The sequence below is a fragment of the Thunnus maccoyii genome, chromosome 11 (genome assembly GCF_910596095.1).
Source record: "Thunnus maccoyii chromosome 11, fThuMac1.1, whole genome shotgun sequence".
Lineage (NCBI taxonomy): Eukaryota > Metazoa > Chordata > Actinopteri > Scombriformes > Scombridae > Thunnus > Thunnus maccoyii.
In genome coordinates, this window is record NC_056543.1 from 23,858,577 (window position 1) to 23,876,909 (window position 18,333).

The following is an 18,333-nucleotide window of genomic DNA, read 5'->3' on the forward strand; positions in this document are numbered from 1 at the left end:
GTGACAGATAAGTGAAGAACGACACACACATTTTAATAGACATTTCAAAAGATAAACCTGATAATCATTTCTCTTTTTAATGAAGTCTAATGTCCTCGTTCTAATTCCAGTTGCGTCGGCTGTTAAGCATCAGCGTAATACTTGAATATGCATGATTGGGAAATTGTGAGGCACACTCATGTAGCTACAAAATACACAAACGCAGACAACTGCAGAAATAGATTGCAATAACAGGGGGGAATTGATTAAACATTATTTCCGTAATGATCCATATCAAGTTCTATCATCTTTGAGTGGCAGCGGAGTTGCCGCATTTACAGAGAGGAAGAGACACAAAGAGAGACAAACCGCGTGTCATGGAAATATTTGTTTGATTGTCTCTTGTGGTTAGTTCACAAACGCAGGAGCAGAGCTATAAAAAACAACTGACCAGTCGAGTTGTCATCCCTCATCAACATTAGGCCTCATTCTTCATTAATTGGATAGATTAATTTGGAGCGCTTTGATGCGGGGGTGATGCACGCGTTCGGCTGTCCCCTCCTCACTATTCTCTGTCAGGTTGAATTTAGCCAGGGAAGGGGTTGACCTTTGAAAGTGAAGAGATCAACACAATTTGAAAAGACAATGTCACTTGGTGTAAATGTGATACGTGTAATAAATGACATTCAAACTTTCAGTGATGATGAGCTTTCGCAGGTTGGAGTAATGTGAAATATGCACGGCGTGTAATTGCGTCGAATGTGGAGCAGTTTTCACATGCACAGTTAAGACGGTCGAAGCATTTAGTGGCTTGATAACATGTGCTCTCGTTTCACTATGATTACGTATAAGAGGACACATTAGCGTGGAGTAATATTATTACTGTGTACACAGCAGTAATGACAAGACAGTGATGACAACAACAAAATGACAATCTCTTTCCACTGTGATCATGCTGTAAAAATGTCCCATTGCCCGACGACATGGCAATCAGGAGGAGAATCAAAAAGCATTTGTGTGATAGAAATACTTGGTTCTGTTCCACGAAAGCACTCTTGTTTGTTGCCTGAACCCGAAAGGTGTTTCTTCTCAATTATGATATGGGAACCCTCATCCAAATAGAACTATCAGCCATGCTGAGCCCAGACATCTTCACCATCACACAGCCTCTCCTTTGGGACCAAGATAAAGAGGGAGAGAGCGAGCAAGTTCAAACAATGTTAAGGAATTTTACAATCTCAGCATGTCCTTCACAATGTGAACAAACAGAGGAAGGTATTTCTTGATAAATTGTGTTTAGAATCCCTAACAAAATACTCATTCCAACAGAATAATTGAAATAACCCTACAACATAATGTTATTTTTTTATTTTATCTCTGTACTTAAATGTCATTCAATCCGAACTCGCCTACCTGTTTTGGACTCTTGTGAAATAAAACGTGTATATTAGAGCGAGTTCACCTTGAAATAATTAGCAGTGCAACTGTAAACCATACACTGCATTACTGATTTTCTCTCAAGAGGTGATTGTAATAGAGGAAGTGAGAGCGCAGGAGGTAGTAATGCTAATTTTGTAATTAAAACAGATGATCTGATGACCACATGAAAACCAATCCCCCCACCTCCACCCACCCCTCCACACCACCACCACCACCACCCACCCCCCCCTCTTATTCCACCGAAGGGATATGACGGCAGAGTGGGCTGTGATTGATAACGCTCGTCAATATATTTCATTTCAGGAGCCTTAGTCAAATGACAACTGGTTGTCATTGACTGAAAGCAATCTTTTTAAAAGGGGAGCCTTTGCTAAGTATCAGATGAAAATGATTCCTCTGTCTGCTTGGGTGTCACTGTCTGTAGGAGCTTTATTGATTGGGCTTGAATATATTGCACCCGCAGTAGTAACAGCTGCTAGTAATATCTCTCCTTCTCCGTCTGCTCTCTCCTCTTCTGCTCACAGCACTCTCTCCATGCCACGGTGTATTGTCAGCGATCGGATGTCGGTGCGCTCTCGTGCCGATGTTGCATATTTATCAAGAGTGATGTGTCGCAAATATAAAGTGAGCCTGGTTCCGACCCAAATTAGAGGAGCGAGAACGCTGTTTGCTAATGTGTCCTGAAGCCCTGGCTGTCCCGGCCACCCCCGGCCATGTGCATGATTGCGTTAACTAAACCCACCATTGTCTCCCCCCCCTGCTCTATACGCTCTGTGTTATCAAGCACAAAGATGTTGGCATTGGTTGGTAAAGGTCATTTACTGTAATGAGATTTGCCACATGCAAGCATATGGCTTGATTATTGCCCTGTTCGTTAACATTTTCAGCAAAGAGACAAATAGACAGCTAAAAAACGGGGGGCCGGTGCGGGCGGGGCGATGGCAACAAAAAAAACAAAAAAAAAAACGTGTTTAGCATTTTCTCTTCAAAAGATAAGGAAGAACTTTTTTCAACAACAGATCTGTCACCGAGATGATTGATCTTTCAATTTTCATAAGGAATGCGTGCCATTAGAGCCCAGGATTTAAATTATCCTATAAAAGTTGCCTGCCTTAGATTTTATACACTTAAAGGACAAACACCTCTGTCTGTCTCCATGATAATTTCTACCACATGTTACACTCCAGTGGTTTGGGTAGGAAAGCAATTATGTTACCTCATCAAACCAGAAATGTTTTCTTATCATGGTTTCTCTTACATTACATTACATTAGGCATCTTGGCAGGAAATCTTTGCCCACCTGAAACATTGCAAAGTGTATCTCTTTATCCTGGCGTGCTAAACACATTTTGTTTGTTGACGTGAATTAGCTTGAAATGTATCCAATCATTACGGCTGCTGGAATGTAAAACATATTGTTTGCATGTGTCTTTATGTCTGGCTGGCTCTGTGTGTGTACGTACCTTATACACACAATTATCTATACTGCATCACTATCTGAGTGTGTACCTGTGTGTTTACCTCATCTTGTTGGTGGGGGATGTATTCTTTTATATGTGTCCGTTTGCTTTTATATATATATATATATATGCATGTGTTTGTGCATATGTGAATGTACGGCAGGTATTTAACAAAGGCAAGATGTTTGCTTTATTATCAACATTAACTGCGTAAACACAAAAGGCTTCAAAGTTTCATTCAATGACACTGAGGGGCTGTGGGTGGCTACATCAAAGCTCAATACCTTCCTCTCTCCCCCCATTTTAATGAGAAACAGGACTCACCAGCCTTGACTGAACCTGCCATCTGTGTGTGTGTGTGTGTCTGTTTTTTCTTGTTTGCGTATGTATGTGTGTGTATGCAGAGAACAGTCGTGTGTCTATGCATATGTGAGCATGAGCTCGTGTGTTGTGTAAAGTGGCACCGTAATGCCAGACAACATATTTATGGAGGCTGTGTCTTATGTTTGATCTAAAGGCTATAAGGCTCCCTCCATCTCACATGGCAGGGCTTTCTGATTTTTGGATGGAGATTAACAGTTATGGTAAAGATGAATAGCTGATTAGTGCTACGTAGAGACCCCTAAATGTCTCGCCGCATGACAGACACTTTTTCACGAGCCGTTCATTTCCTTTTGGGACTGGTGTGCAAATCCTTGATACGACCACAACAAAGACTCTCCATGTGTGTGTGCCACCGTCTCACCTTTGTTGGAGAAATACATACGCGACATGGGGGCATTTTACAAGCGCAATTAGGAGGAAAACTGAGATTGTTTTGCAGCGGGCGGACCGCGTACGCATTGTGCAGTGAGTCAGTCCATTTAGCTGCTTGACTGGAATGGTCCTGTTCAGTTTGACAGATCAGAAGAAGAAAAAAAAATATCTCAACACCATGAAAACCAAAGGCTTAGCGCTGAGCAAATCAGCCCTTTGTCTTGTTCAATTCAAATCAAAGGATAACCAGGAATGTTTGTTTGACAACAGCATTTACAATGCATTGTTCTGAAGCCCAGAGCCTCCCAAACAAAGACAGATAGGCTTTAAACAAGTCATTTAATTAGCACCGGATCCCCAGCTTTGGCTGCGCCAACCAATTATACATTCCTGAGGCATGGGCAGGTCCTATTTCACAGGAGCGAGAGGCAGATCCTCTCCAGCCCTGTCTCTTACAGTACATCTCTCCCCTTCCATTTAAGAGAAGGTAAATAGCCCAGACAGACAGCTTCATTAGCCAGCGTCTGAAGAGTGCAGGGCCGATTGTCGCTTAAATAGTGCACTTTTACTGCAGGCCCAGCCGGCGACCTCCGATCAATTACAGCTGACATTATTGTTTGTCGGGAGCTTTTTTCCTGGACAGAGAGAGTAAAAAACGAGATCAGGCCTGAGCTTTGGCTGGAAATGTAATCTTCCCCCTCTCTTTGGTTCTTTCGCTCCACAAACAATAAATCATTCAGTTGAAGAGATAATAAAGTGCCAAGTAGGAGCTAGTTTAATTTTTGTCAGGGGAAATCTGTCCACAACAGAGTTAAGGGTAAAGGGCTGGCTGCTACCTCTATACCATTTTCAACGACAAAGGCTTAGTTCCTTTTTTTCTTATTTTCCTCTGTAGGGTTAGACGGCCAGAGAGGCTGAAGTCCTGTTTAGATGAAGATTAACTGCAGCACAAATCACTGCAGGTTATCATTTCTGTCATCAAAATAAATTACTGCTCTCTTTTTAATCATTTTAAAACATTTAACATTCAATCTTTTTTTCGGCGTGATTCTTTTAAGTATCTGACCGACCGTCAGCTGTGCGATTTGGTTCTGATGTAACAGCTTTTTAATCATGTTGTTACCAAGGGCTGTTTTAATTCATTCAATTCATCCTCCATGATTCAGATCTTTGCTTATCCATGCGTGAACTCCCAAGCACTGCACAACATAATAGCTGAGCTGTTTATATTGGTATTAAGTGATTTGTAGTTTTAATGATGGTAAATAGGAGTTCACCTTTGCAGGTCCCTCAGGCTTACTTCAGGTAAATTACTCCAAATGCATTGTTTATGCCCTTCAGAAGAGAAGGGGGCTTATGGGAATTCACCTCTCATCAGGTCTGAACTTCTGTATCAGAGATAAACAGAAACTGACAAATATGTTTCTAACAGTTTGCTCACTGGAATATCTACACAATGCCTAAGTGATTAATGAGTCTGATTAATGTCGGCGGGATCTGGTTTTCGAAAAAGAAAAGTATCGCTATAGTATTGTTCGGGAACTTGTACCGCAGTCGCTTGTGATCTTTTTATTTAACAAGAACAAATCTAGCAAATGTGAAGAAATTGCATATGAATGAAACAAAAACACTTAACTGTCTCGCAAAAAAAAACGCCGGATTCCTTGAATAAACCAATATCCCCCTCACCTGGCTCCTTTCAGCCACAAAGAAAGGGATTGGTGGACCCTCGTTGGCCTGTGGCACATTCCCCTACAGTGGCCTGAATAGGCCTTTATGGGAGAAACAGCGCTTTAGGATGGGGTGACATGAAAGGGGCTGGACAGGCACTGAAAGCGAGACTAATACCCCTTACAGCGAACAGAGGTCCAGTGTTTTCCCACCGGGCTGTCCGTCAGGTGGAGACACATCACCGAGCCTCATACACCATCAAGTACAAGACGCAACAAAGGAGACAAGTAGAAGAATGTGATTAACGGGGAGCGGACACCGGTGATTCTCTCCGTCTCTTTTTGGTCGTTTATTGATTTGGTGAAAATTTGGCCTGCTTAAGAAATGTGTCTTTATGTGTGTAGCTGTGTTTGATTGAATGGGTGTAATGTATCCACCTCAAAGGCAGAATAAGTCTCTTCTCTCTGGCCCTTGAGTCGCCTTGAAAGGCTGATAGGTAGCCTAGACCTCTCCATGTTGTCCTACAGTAAGTACCCCCGCAATCAGGCCCTCTGTGGTGTTTTTTAATTGAGCTTAGCCTGCTGAGTGGTAATTGATTCAGTCTGAGCTACAGCAGAGGCGCTGATACAAGGTGCTGCTTGGCTTCCGCCTTTCTTTAATCTCCCCTGCTTTATATTGTTTGGGAATACTCACCACTGAGAAACTGCATGCCATCTTTCTTATGGAAATCAATGCTTCTTTTGGAAGGAGGGGAATGATAGAGAGGAGTACTTCTCATGTCCTTTCATTTTCAACCAGTGTCCTTCCCTTTAGAGGCTTCGCCATGCAGATCTCCTTGCCCTTTGGCTACTGATGTTTTGTCAGGAAAGAAGAGTGGAGTTGTTTTGTGGATCAGCTTTCTGTAGTGCAGTATCTTTTTTTTTTTTTTTTTTTTCCTCCTTTCTTTCACGCAGCTTTTTTTTACCTTGAACCAGGCTGCCAAGAAAGAGAGGGAAAAAAGTGAGTGAAAAATCAACAGAGAGGCTCAATCAGATCCAATAGTGTCTATGAGGTTTTCTTTAAAGCATTTTTTGAGGAAAAGCATCTGAGTGGCGGAGGAATGAGACCAAACTGTTCCCAGTCACTTTTGATCCTGCCAGTTCAAAGTCCCCATTGAGCAGAAGGGGGGGGGAAGGAGGGGTGGTGCCGTGTTTGGGGGGGTAGGTGGGTGGGTGGGTGGGTGGGGGGAACAGACACCTAGCTTTGACCTTCTGTCTGCGCTCATGTCCTTTGAAAGTTGGCTTGTTTTCATTAAGCCATTCAGAAGCACAGTGCAGGGCCGCAGTTCGACTAACTAGTACCCCCTATGGTATCTTTATTAGACATTCTTTACATTTTTTGAACTACTAATGTCTTCAATTTCCCCAATTAGGCATCTATTGCCAGACAGCAATTGAATAATTTAAAACATTTGTAAGATATCTCTGATGTTGTAATGGAATAATTTGTGTGGGTATAAAAAGAGAAAGAAATGTAAAACCCATTATTGTGCGAACTGAAAGCGACTTTTTCGGTGTCGCTCTTTTCTTCTTCTTCTCTCTCTCTCTCTCTCTCTCTCTCTCTCTCTCTGGTCTGGAATATAAGCTGCTATAATTAGCCTAAAGTCATTGCCATACTGTAGTCTGACGGTACTTGTTTGTCATTAGCACATTTAACTAGTCATTTGGGTAATGGCTTTCAAGATTGCCTTTGTTTTTACAGAGATTTTTTATATTTAAATATTTAGACAATTTCCATAATGTCCCCTTTTTATTCATCATAGAATAATTGATGCATCTTTATTGCTGTGTAAACTTTGGATCTTTGAATGACTGTGTATTTAGTTTTCATCCCCGTTTTCTTTATTATTATTGCAGTAGTATCTATTATTAATGTATGTTGTAAAACATTTATGTGTATTATGTTAACATGGAAAGATACCCGAGAAGCGATTAATTTGAATTATTCCATTTTTTTCTCTAATGGATGGCAGTGTAAAGCTTTAGTGTTATTGGACACCAATTTTAAAGGGTATCTCAGTGGTGGGAATCGCTGATTGCGGAATTAACAGCAGCAGCTTTTGAGTTTTCTGCCAGAGCCTCAGAAGTTTCCCCCTGTGAATGACTCACTCATAATATGCATCATTGAGTAACCAACGACCCCTTCATGTGTCTTAGGCCTGGAACTGCCCTTCATGATGATGCCCCATCCCCTGATCCCTGTCAGCCTGCCCCCAGCCTCTGTCACCATGGCGATGAGCCAGATGAACCACCTCAGCACCATTGCAAACATGGCCGCCGCAGCACAGGGCCAAAGTCTGCCCTCCAGAATGGTCACCTCTGTTATAAAGGTAAATTTTAACGCAGAAAGAAGCGATGTCCTTAAAACTACATCAAATGTAACTGCTTTCTTCAGATTTGTGTTGTGACTTTTGTACGGTGTTTCAGTCTACACTGGGTACTTATTTTGGGTGCGTTTGTGTGTTTTTGTTACTGCTGGGGTTCCAGGAACGTGTCCCAGACAGTCCCTCCCCAGCCCCTTCCCTAGAGGACCACAGGAGGCCAGGCAGTCACCCATCGTCCCATCGCAGCAGCAGTGTGTCCAGCTCCCCAGCCCACACAGAAAGCTCCTCAGACAGGATACGTACGTCTCTGTGTTAACTCACTGCACAGTTAGTCACACATATGATGAAGAAAAAAAGACAAACCTATTTTGTTCTGTCTCTCCAGCGGTACACCACAATGGCCTGTCCATGAACCATGCCCTGCTAGGCCTGTCCCCCAACATCCCGCCTGGGCCTAAAGAGGGAGACCTGGCCCACGACATGAGCCATGAAGTAAAAAGGATGCACGCTGACAAAGGTGAGTCATTAAAACAAGTGTGATAGAAAGGTGAAGTCTAAATGATACACCGTATGCCCACACAGATTTTCAGTACGTCTGCTAGAAAATGAACCATGATTGCTTTTCTTTCTTTTTTTAAACATCACAATATGAGAAATTATTACATTTTACGTCAAGCACTTCTAATCTAGCTTTTAGTTCTTTCTGTTCACTGCTCACAATGTCTGAAAACGACAGTTGTCATGAGAAACAAGCGACTGAATCCTGCATTTTGGTTTCTTCCGCCAAAGCCGTGCTCTACTGAGCAGGTTCTATTCTGACAACAGAGATGAAGTCTCATTTATTTCAGAAGTGTGAGTCTGCAGAAAAATCTGAACCTAGCTCAGGAAATCAGAGGAGGCAGGAGCACCAAGTGAGTCAGTGGAGTTGCCAGAGGAGACAAGGAGACCACATTTGGTTAATGTGGCACCAAAACCTGCTTTTATGAAACCGCTGTGAGTCAATGTGGCTTCAAGGTGAATCAACTTAGATAGAAGAACTTGTTGAACTTTTTGTGTATATCTCTAATTTGATGACTAAAAAAAAAGACAGAGACCGTACTCTCATCAGTCGCATGCCTTGTGTAATTATTTTTACTAAAAGAAACACTTTTAAGATATCTAGAACTATATTCAAGATGATTTAAGGTCATTCAATTTAGATAACATAGTTTTAAGCCTTTGGGAGGATTCTTTACCGTTGCTTCTGATTTTTCCTAATTGTAAATTGTGTCTCTAACAACACTCCTAAATTAGCTGGTCAAACTTTAAATTTCTCAGTTTAACAGTTATTTCTTTACAGATCAAAATAATCTGATGGGTACCATACCTAGTTGAAGTAGCCTGTAGAAGTGTATGTATGTTTATTTCTGGAATCTCTGTTCTAAGCTGCCAGCTCTTACATTACACACGTCATGATGACATTTAATGATACACCCTCTTACAAAACTGATCTATAGATAAAGCTCATTGTTTTTCTGATTTCAAAAAAAAAAAAAAAAAATACCTGCATGTATTTAAAATGTGCAGATGACTTTTAACTAATTATCACTCAGATTTCATGTTTCCAAGAATTCCAAGAGGACTTTGTTAACTGTACTGTACAGTTACAGTTAGCTCAGAAGATTATTCTGTTAATTGAAAAAAGGAATAGAGTTCTTAAAGTAATTACAAAAATATTAAACTATTTAATGTTAGGACTAATCTGATTTTTACACAGATTTTTTAAAATCCCATTGGTACCTGTTTTATTTATAATTGTGACTGATATTTTTTCAAAAACATGTGGGAAATAACAAGGTCTTTGTTTAGAACAGTAGATGTGCTGTTTCCTGTCATCTCCACTAACTCTAAACTTGACAAATATTCAAAATCTTCAATCATATTATCCAGACTAAATGGTTTTTATTAATTTCTGGCATTATTTCATTATACTTCTTCTATTCATTCATTCAAAAGAAACAGACGTATACGGAGTAAGTGTGTTGAATTAAATATAAAAGGAAGCAAATAATAGATTTGAGTATTCTCGATTGGGTTTGAGAGGAGCAGGGGTGGGCTGTGCTGTGCTGCACTGGGTGATCCAGGGTGGGGTGAGGCTGATAATGATATTAAAACCACTGTGGAAATCATTGGGCTGTATGTTCCCTGTTGGCTAGGCTGACATGAAGATCAGTGTTAGACCTCCACTCACAGGGTGTGAAGCAGTGAATAGTAATAATTAGCAGGATCATGAGTGAAATTTATGGGTCACAAACTGTCTGTGTTTCTGTGTGTGTGTGTGTGTGTGTGTGTGTATGTGTGTGTGTGTGTCTGACAAAAAGAGAGTCTGGCAAACAGAGCAACGCAAACAGAGAAAGGAGGTTCAAGCAAGTGTCCACACACTAAATCAACTGAATGTTTCCTCAGTAGCAGAAATCTTACTTCTAAACTGAAGTGCCCCCCCCCCCCCCTTCCAATACTCAGATAATCAACACAAATGGACTGTAATTTCTTCGCAATATTGGAGGAGAAAGCAAATGACCCAGCAATCCACACCAATTCTGACTAGTTGACCCGCACACATCTACCCGCAAACACACGCCTGTATTATCTTTGAGATTGTCAATTCCTAATATGTCACTGGACTTGATTAGGATTCTGAGCTCTCCAGTGTGTGCACCAGAGGTCTCGGGCTGTGGAAAACATTTTTATAAAATAACCCATTAATGCAGAGGAGTGCAACTAAATTAGTTACCAATTTGCTGAGCATGAATTAATGAAGAGAGCTTCTCCCGGCTCCCACAGTTGTAATTTTCATAATAACCCCAGACCTTTATTTGGCAGGTTGTTTAGTTTTTTCGTTTGAAGGTTTTCATTAGTCTAATGAGGACTGTGCAAGGGCGAGCAGTCAGCACAATTTACATGAGGAAGCTATCATAATAAATGAGGCAATTTGAATAACATGCACAGGTTTATGCAGCGAGATAAGAGAGATTGTAGCAGCCAGATTCAGAGGTAACCAATACATTAGAACCAACTAATAACCAAAGTAATTCCAATAAAAGCTTTAAGTGAAGGGAATAAAATTAATGATAGATATATTGAACTGTAATGATATGATACATGATGCATTAGATTAATAAAATAAATGTGTTCCATTGTTAGAGAGGGGAGAGGCCTCGCGATCCGGAGCTTTGTTTATGGTGAGCTTTTTAATTAGGCTTGTTCATCGCATCAGTTTGTTTAGATAAATGAGATAACATTCCAATGGTTTAATGATATCTCTCCACTTGTTTGATCTTTATGATCCTGGCAGAGCATTAAATTAATCTCTCGCAATGCACTCCTAGAAGAGAGCACAGTGGGCGCAGAGGAAGGATGCGGTGCCCCGGCTCATATGGAGGCTATTTTAAATAGCCAGACACCTCAGAGACAGACACTATAATGTCACATCACTCATATCCTATGAACACGGCTCATCTTTTTCATGTCATCTCTGCTGATGAAGGACAAAGGCTGTTTGTTGTTGTCTAAAAAAGGCGGTTTCCAAAGTTGTGTCACCCAGTGCAGAGTAACCAGATGGTAGTTTTTTTTGGGAGGGGGGGAGGCTGTTGTTTGAACTTGATTATTTTTTGTCCAAATTTTGCCTGAGAAAAAAGGGGAGATTAGATGATGTGTGAGAAAAAAGGCGAGTAGAAAGCTAAGTGTTATCTCACATGTGACTAATTGAATTGCTTCAAACAGAAAGTCTGTGGCGATAGCTTCCGACAAGCCTCTGTCTCGTGAAACAGCAGGTAGCTGACAAACAAGGGGAAATTTGAAAGGTACGGAAGCCTTTGGCTGTAAACTCACTTTGGACATCAAACACTTGACATCATTTTATTTCCTTGGGGAAAAGGTGTTTGAAACACAAGCCATATGTATGTACATCGAAGTATAAGAGTCTCTGTAAATACCATGTGGCAGTTTAAGCATTTTGCCAACAACAAATTTCACCACTTTACCTCGGCCCTCCCGCTGCAGTTAAACATGCCACATCTCTTTTACGCTGAGCTAAAACGCCTGACAGGAGAGTCAGAGGCAACTACAGTATGTAAACTGATTCTGTAAACCATATTTTAAAAGCGGGGTGATTCACCGGTAATACGATATTGGCACTTGGCCGGTAAACGTTATATATCCTTGTTGACACAACAGGAGATGCACTCATAATGTCCTCCCAAGCACAAATGGATGCTTATGGTGTATTATGTCACCTAGAGGTGCATCCTTTCATACCTGCTATCAACCCAGCGATCGTTGATGCATCGAGTCCCGGTGTGACCACAATGGACAAAGCTGATTTGCCATGCCCTCTCTGTGTCAAGATGCTGCCCAGAGTCCCAGTTTACAGTCTGGATGGAGAAGTGGAGCAGGTACCAGTGTCACAGTCTATTACCATACAACTGCTTTGGGCAAGGGCCTGTGGATGCTGATGGGCTCATGTAGAGAGGGGGGTGGTGGGGTTCAGGGGGGGATATAGTTTGAAAAAAGATGAAAAAGACAAAAAAGTGATTTCTAGTCTTTGTAGTCTTTGTTCTGCTCCATCTTTGCATAAGCATTTGCAATGATAAAAAGGAAGTTTGGGGACTTTGGGTCAGGCGAAAGTTTCGGCATCAGTTTTGTGCTCTTTTTGCGGTGTAAATATTTCACTGACATTGATGGTATCTCAGCTCAGTATCATTAAAAGTTCAATATGTTCAGTGTAAGCTCCTTCTCTTCATCTTTCTGACTTTAATGCATAGTGTTTTGTTCAGTCCTCCCGATGTCCTTGGCGTTGCAAGCTTCAAACACATGCTGACTACCTGACTTTCCCTAAGTCAGGAGGCAAGATCATTAGCCATCACAACCCTGAAATGTGACTTGGCAGACAATAATGCTTTATGATCAAACAACTTGTCAGTGCGTCCTGTTGAAATGAAAGAGTGCAAAAAAATAATTCAATAGAGGATCAATCAAATTTCCCCGGCCCATGTGAGAGAGAGATTGCTGATGGTGCAGAGAGGGGCTATTCCTCGAGGACATGGGAGTTCATTTGGATATTTGTTCTCCCCCTCATGAATGTTCCATTGCGTGACACCATCTCCTGCTAATCACATTTCACTGAAAAGGGGGGATGCTTTTAGGGACGTTGAAAAGAGAGAGGTTCTTTTTAATCTTTGAAATGCCTCAAAAGTGACAGAATGCTTTCTCCTGCCAAGACGTGAGCCTCGGATGGGGAGATAAATATGCTGTGGTCAGCTAAGTGTATCTAGTGAGCAGAGAGGCAAATTTAATAATGCATTATCATTCACTGGCGAAGGTGAAATCTCCCTGTCCATCAGAAGGCTGAGGCCTGTTTCATGTTACCCTTCACTGCAAATGAACAAGTGCTTTACTCAGCCATACCAGAGATGCACAGTAGGCATCAGTGCTCTACTATATATGCTGCTCTGGACTGTCAGGAAAACAGGTCTGCAATCAAAGCAATCATCTATCGGTCTTGACTGGAGACATTAATGATCACAGTCCTTATTCCTGATAAAAACTGTTTTGAACAATAACCTTCTTTTTTCTTTTTTTTTTTTTTTTTCCTCTCGCTCTCCGTGAAACACAAGGTGCGTTTTACATATCTGAGCATCTGCTATTATGCAGATCATGGGAGCATATTTACCCGAACGCCCTTGGACAACGGCATTAAACAATTATGAAGATTATGTACAATGCGGGAAAATTTGTGATTCAAAACAATACATATCTTAGCAGTGGCAACTGTTGCAGACAGATAAGGTTGACCCTGAATATGTATTTCTGTACTTTTGGAGACATTTCTGTGGGGTTGTTTGTATAATTTAATATTTGCATGTAAACAGTAATTAAGTGATGCTACTGACATGCCAGGGCCAGGCTCTGCCAAGGTAAACACCAGCCCTAGTAGTTTGCCACAGTCCATCATGTTTACAGACTTGCAGAGCCGAGTGCCTGTTTGTGTGCTCTTCCTTGGCAAAGCCCATAAAACACAACCAATTGGATGCCGGGTGTTGAACACAGTCACTCTTATCGCCTGGCAGTCTGCTAGCTGACTTGAGGACATTGTGAGTCAAACCTTTAAATTTTCTACTCTGCGATAATTACGCTGCTATACTTGAGCTTTTATATCCTTTCACTGAGAAAGTAAATCATTCCTAATAAAGAGAGGAAGAATAGGGGGCGGAGGGAAAAGTGCTTGAGGACTAATTCTCTTCACTCCCTCCCTCTCTGCTCTCTATTCTGCTTTTTGAAAGCCTTTCTCTGAGTATTCCAGTCACCTTGACTTTGCAGCTGCAGCCTTATAGTCTGTTGCTTATCCTGCCTAACCCCAGCCTGTCAATTAGGTGTTTAAAAATTAATCTCTTTAACTGGAAATACCAAGCCAGCTTTCTTCCGTCTGTAAATGAAGTGTTATTAATTCACACAGCGCAAAGCCAGTGTTATGAATAATGTTATCAAAACAGATTTCCACACGTTTAACACGTCGCTCCCATTAAAACCCCTTAAGTATTTTTATAACTGTGAAACCAGGACTACTAATGGATTTGCATCCATTTTTGAGCTTCTACACCAGGCAGCCACAGAGCAAGTGTTCCTAAGCCAGGCCTTTTAAAGTTTACATTTCCCACTTCCTCGTTTGTTCTTTCATCGTCATTTAAAAGCAGCTCAGTATATCCAGTCTGGATTAGCGCCAGCCGTCGTCGACGCTCGCTCGGCAGCGACAGAACGGCAGAGCCTCTCCCTGTAGGATTGCAATTCCAGGCAATGACACCAATGTGTCTCCCCTGTACCCCCCCCTCTCACCTCCCTCCCTCCTCCCCTTCCTCCCCCCTTCCCAAACTCAGCGACGCTCTGATCTAGCAGCAGGCTATCTGGCCAACCACACCAAGCTAATACTTGTTCCATTAAAACCTGGTGATTATGGGGGATTTCCTCTCTGTTTGTTTGTTTGAATGCTTAATTATCAATATGTAATTGGCATGTGTATTGTGATGTTGGGTGCATATTCAGTGGCATATTTTACTGGAATGCACATTGCTATCGGGTAGAAACAGGACTCCCCAGTCACTGTCTAAGTTAAGCTGCATGAGAAGTTGCTCTAATGAATTAATAAATGCTAAACAAAGGAGAACTAAACAAAGAGTGAGAAAATAAATGGCTTGATGATTAGTGGGTCAGAGAGATTAGTGGGGTATACAGTACAAATGATCCCCTTCTGAAATGAGAATGATTCAGGCAAAATACCCAATCAATAGCCAAGGCCAATTTAATCTCTGGGATTCTTCTGTCAATAAATGGACCTGGTCAACGGAGGTCAATATGCAGAGACAATCTAAACACCTTCAAAGTGCCTCACTATAATGTCCTTCTGCGAGTACTATCTGCCTGACAGTTTAGGCTCATAGTCAATAGGCGAATTTACAGAAATCTATTCCAGTCTGCCTGGCTGTCGTTTTCTTTTCTGACCCACAGGTTTATTTTTTTTCTTCTCTTAACTGACTCTCCTGGTTTAACTAAAAACTAAGGTCATGGATTTAGCTTTGTGATTTCTAACCTTTAATCACCTCACCCCCTCCACCCCCCTCCACTTCTGGTTCTGTCTCGACCACCGTAACCGTGATCGCCGCTCTACAAAATGCCATTTTGTCTCCAGTACTGTTCGCTTTAAGAGCTCATTTGAAGGTGCGCGCTGGCAGAAACAAAAGTCCTGTATGCTTTTATGCAGTCATCACAGTCAGCCAAGCCTGTAATCCTCAGAGGTCCGATAATGACATAGCCCCTGCATTTATTACATGGAGGAGAGGAGAGAGGGAAAACGCTGACTTTGAACAAATGAACACTCTGACCTTTATGCAATAAATATGACATGGGCCGCATAAAAAGACAAGATATCTTCCTCCTGAATGGAAGTCAACATGGATTCTGCTCCCTTGCCTCTTGCTTGCTCTGTTTCCATTTCTCTCTCTCTTTCTCTCTCTTTCTCTCTGTTTTTTTTCTCTCTCTCTTCTTCTTTTCCAGTTAAACAAATGATGAAACCCGCTTTAATCATTTGCACTATAATATCATAATCTATGCTCCAAAAGCACAATTTGTAGTTCATAATTTTCTCTGCTGTTGGTAATGTTATACATAATATACATTGCAGAATATTACGGAGGATCATCTGTCAGTATTGTAATCTTCATGCATGATTAGATTCTTAAATTTGATTATAATTGGGTATTTTCTCACCAATGAAAGCCATAAAGACATGTTCTCCATCCATGCCAGGAAATGGCAGTTTTAACAGAGAGAATCAACCTTTCATTGTGCCTTTTGTAATCTCAGTGTGATCCCAATTGAGCATCGCAATTGTCTTCTTTTGTCACCTCAGACTGCCTCTCTGACAGTAAAGGATTTATGGTTATTTCCTCCATGCAGCCTGTCCATCTGTGGCTCTATCTTCATATGGCCTTGAGAATACGATTCAATTTATTAAGGCAAAGCAATGGACTCATTACTTTAAAAAGGTGGCAAGAGAGAGAGCGAGAGAGGGAGAGAAGTGACACACTGAATTGGTTATTAATGGAAAGGCACAGCCATAGGGCAGTTGAAATTTAATGATATCCTACAAGAAAATATGAGGGTGTCACTCTCCAAAAAGTCATGCTAAATGTCAACATTTTAAGGTCCCGGCGCTAATTTTATGCCTGTGCACAGTAATGTTTTGGAGAGCATTTAGGAAACACGGACCAGTGGCCAGCCTGATTATCCTGCTCACCTTCTCTCCTCTCTCCAAATGGGTTTGTGCAGCAAGCGATTTCATCTCTAAGTGAAGGGAACATTAGGGAGGGGAGAAGGAGAGAGCGATAGAGGAAAACACGCGGTTTGATTTTCATGCTGTGATAAGAGAGTGGGAGCCAAATGTTACCTGTTAATCTAGCCCAAACCGACCGGGGCTCTTGACTTTGTCCCCCAGCAGGGATGGGGCAAACACTCATTTTCCTCTCTCCGTGATGAAAAGGAAATTAGCTTAAATGTGATGAGGGCACATTAGTGTGTGTGCAGTGTGTGTGTGTGTGTAATGAGTGTGTATGTGTGTGTGTGTTTCTTTTTTTTTTTGTGTTTTTTTTTTTTTCTTCTGCGTGCATGTATGTTTTCTCTTCCTTCACAATGCACGCAGCGCATTACGCACACATATGCACAACATATGCAAGTGATAGTCATTCTAAAGGAATCTGTCTCATATGGATCATCACACACATCCTCGCAGTACGTCCCTGCACGTTCTTTACTTACTTTTAAGAAAAGTGTGCCCTGCAATGCAATCTAACCCTCCAGTAGTTGGATTACATACTATCATCTTCAATGTTTCTGTGAATAAATTCAAGTCAGCCTTTATTAACACTTGGAAATCCTACTTTTTAAAGGTCGGAAGAGACACAAAACAATACCTGGAGTTATTTAAAATAAGCTCGCAACATTCACAGAACAGCTTTAGAACTCTCATACAGTTAAGACTGAATTTGTTTTGCCTGAGAGACCCTTCAGAGTGCAGACATCATTTGCAAGATAAGCTCATGTTTTTTAAGTGCTCAAATTGCATGCAACTACTTTTTTTTTTTTTCTCCCCCAGCTCTGCATCACTGCATTTGTACCACAAGACAGATATTTCCCTTGACAAGATTTTTCCAAATCCAGCGCTTTAAGTGCAGGTGGAATAATGCTGTGTTAGCTGCTAATGGCTGTCCGAGAGGTCATAACTACTCCATTTGAAGGAGGCTGGTTTCTCCGCAGCCCTGGCAGGTCAAATCAAATGTAATTGTGCAGCGGAAAGCGGTGCCTTGCTTTGTGTTGGCTGTGCTGACAATCTCCAGGTTTAGCATTCAGTTCTCCTGCTGGGAGGAACACAGGTTTGCAAGGACAAAGGCTTCACCTGTCAATATATCACACTGACTGGCCAGCCAAATGTACCTCTGCTCTCCCTCTCTCTCTCTCTCTCTCTCTCTCTGTCTCTCTCATTCCCCTCTCTCTCCTATCTCTCTTCCTCTCTGTCAGTCTTTCATTCTTTGCACACCCATTCTATTGCGGCCTCCTCTTCCTCAGACTCTGCCTCACCTATCTATCCATCCATCTTCTGTCTTCGACCATCTATCTCTCTTTCCTGCCATCCTCCCCATCCTCTCTCTCTCCCTCTCCCTCTCTTTGTGTGTCTTTCTGTATCTTCCTCTCCTCCCTCTCACACTGCCTTCGTGTGAGGACTCAGCTGAAATGTCCTGAGGGACCCAGTTTCAAACACAGGAACCAGAAACATATGGCACATTTTCAACTCCCAAGGTCAATTACAGCTATTTATCCAGAGATTGCAGCTAAATTTCCCAAGGTTTCTTCTAGATTTACCACAGATTGCAATGTGTGTCTGTCACATTTTAAATCAGGCCAGTTTCCCCTGCTTCTCTCCATTCTCTGCGACTTTCCATCAAATATTTCAAAGGCTTTCAAGTGGGTTTTAGACATGTTTTATCTCTGGTTATCATGTGCCCCATCTTTTTTTGCCTCAGCATTGCTAGGTCCAAGTGCCGCTTGCAACACAAATCTAATAACATGTAAATTGGAGAT

General features: G+C 41.6%; 1 protein-coding gene across 3 annotated transcripts in view; it reads left to right on the forward strand.

The window, feature by feature from the left end:
* The window catches only part of dachd (dachshund d), a 111,741-nt gene that overhangs the window by 82,703 nt on the left and 10,705 nt on the right, over positions 1-18,333 (forward strand). For 2 of the 3 annotated variants that reach the window (XM_042427120.1, XM_042427119.1), the window contains 3 exons: positions 7,502-7,674; positions 7,823-7,967; positions 8,054-8,185. In XM_042427120.1, the coding sequence (XP_042283054.1) occupies positions 7,502-7,674; positions 7,823-7,967; positions 8,054-8,185 (450 nt within the window). The remainder of the gene's footprint in view (positions 1-7,501; positions 7,675-7,822; positions 7,968-8,053; positions 8,186-18,333) is intronic. The other variant, XM_042427121.1, reaches the window with a different exon arrangement.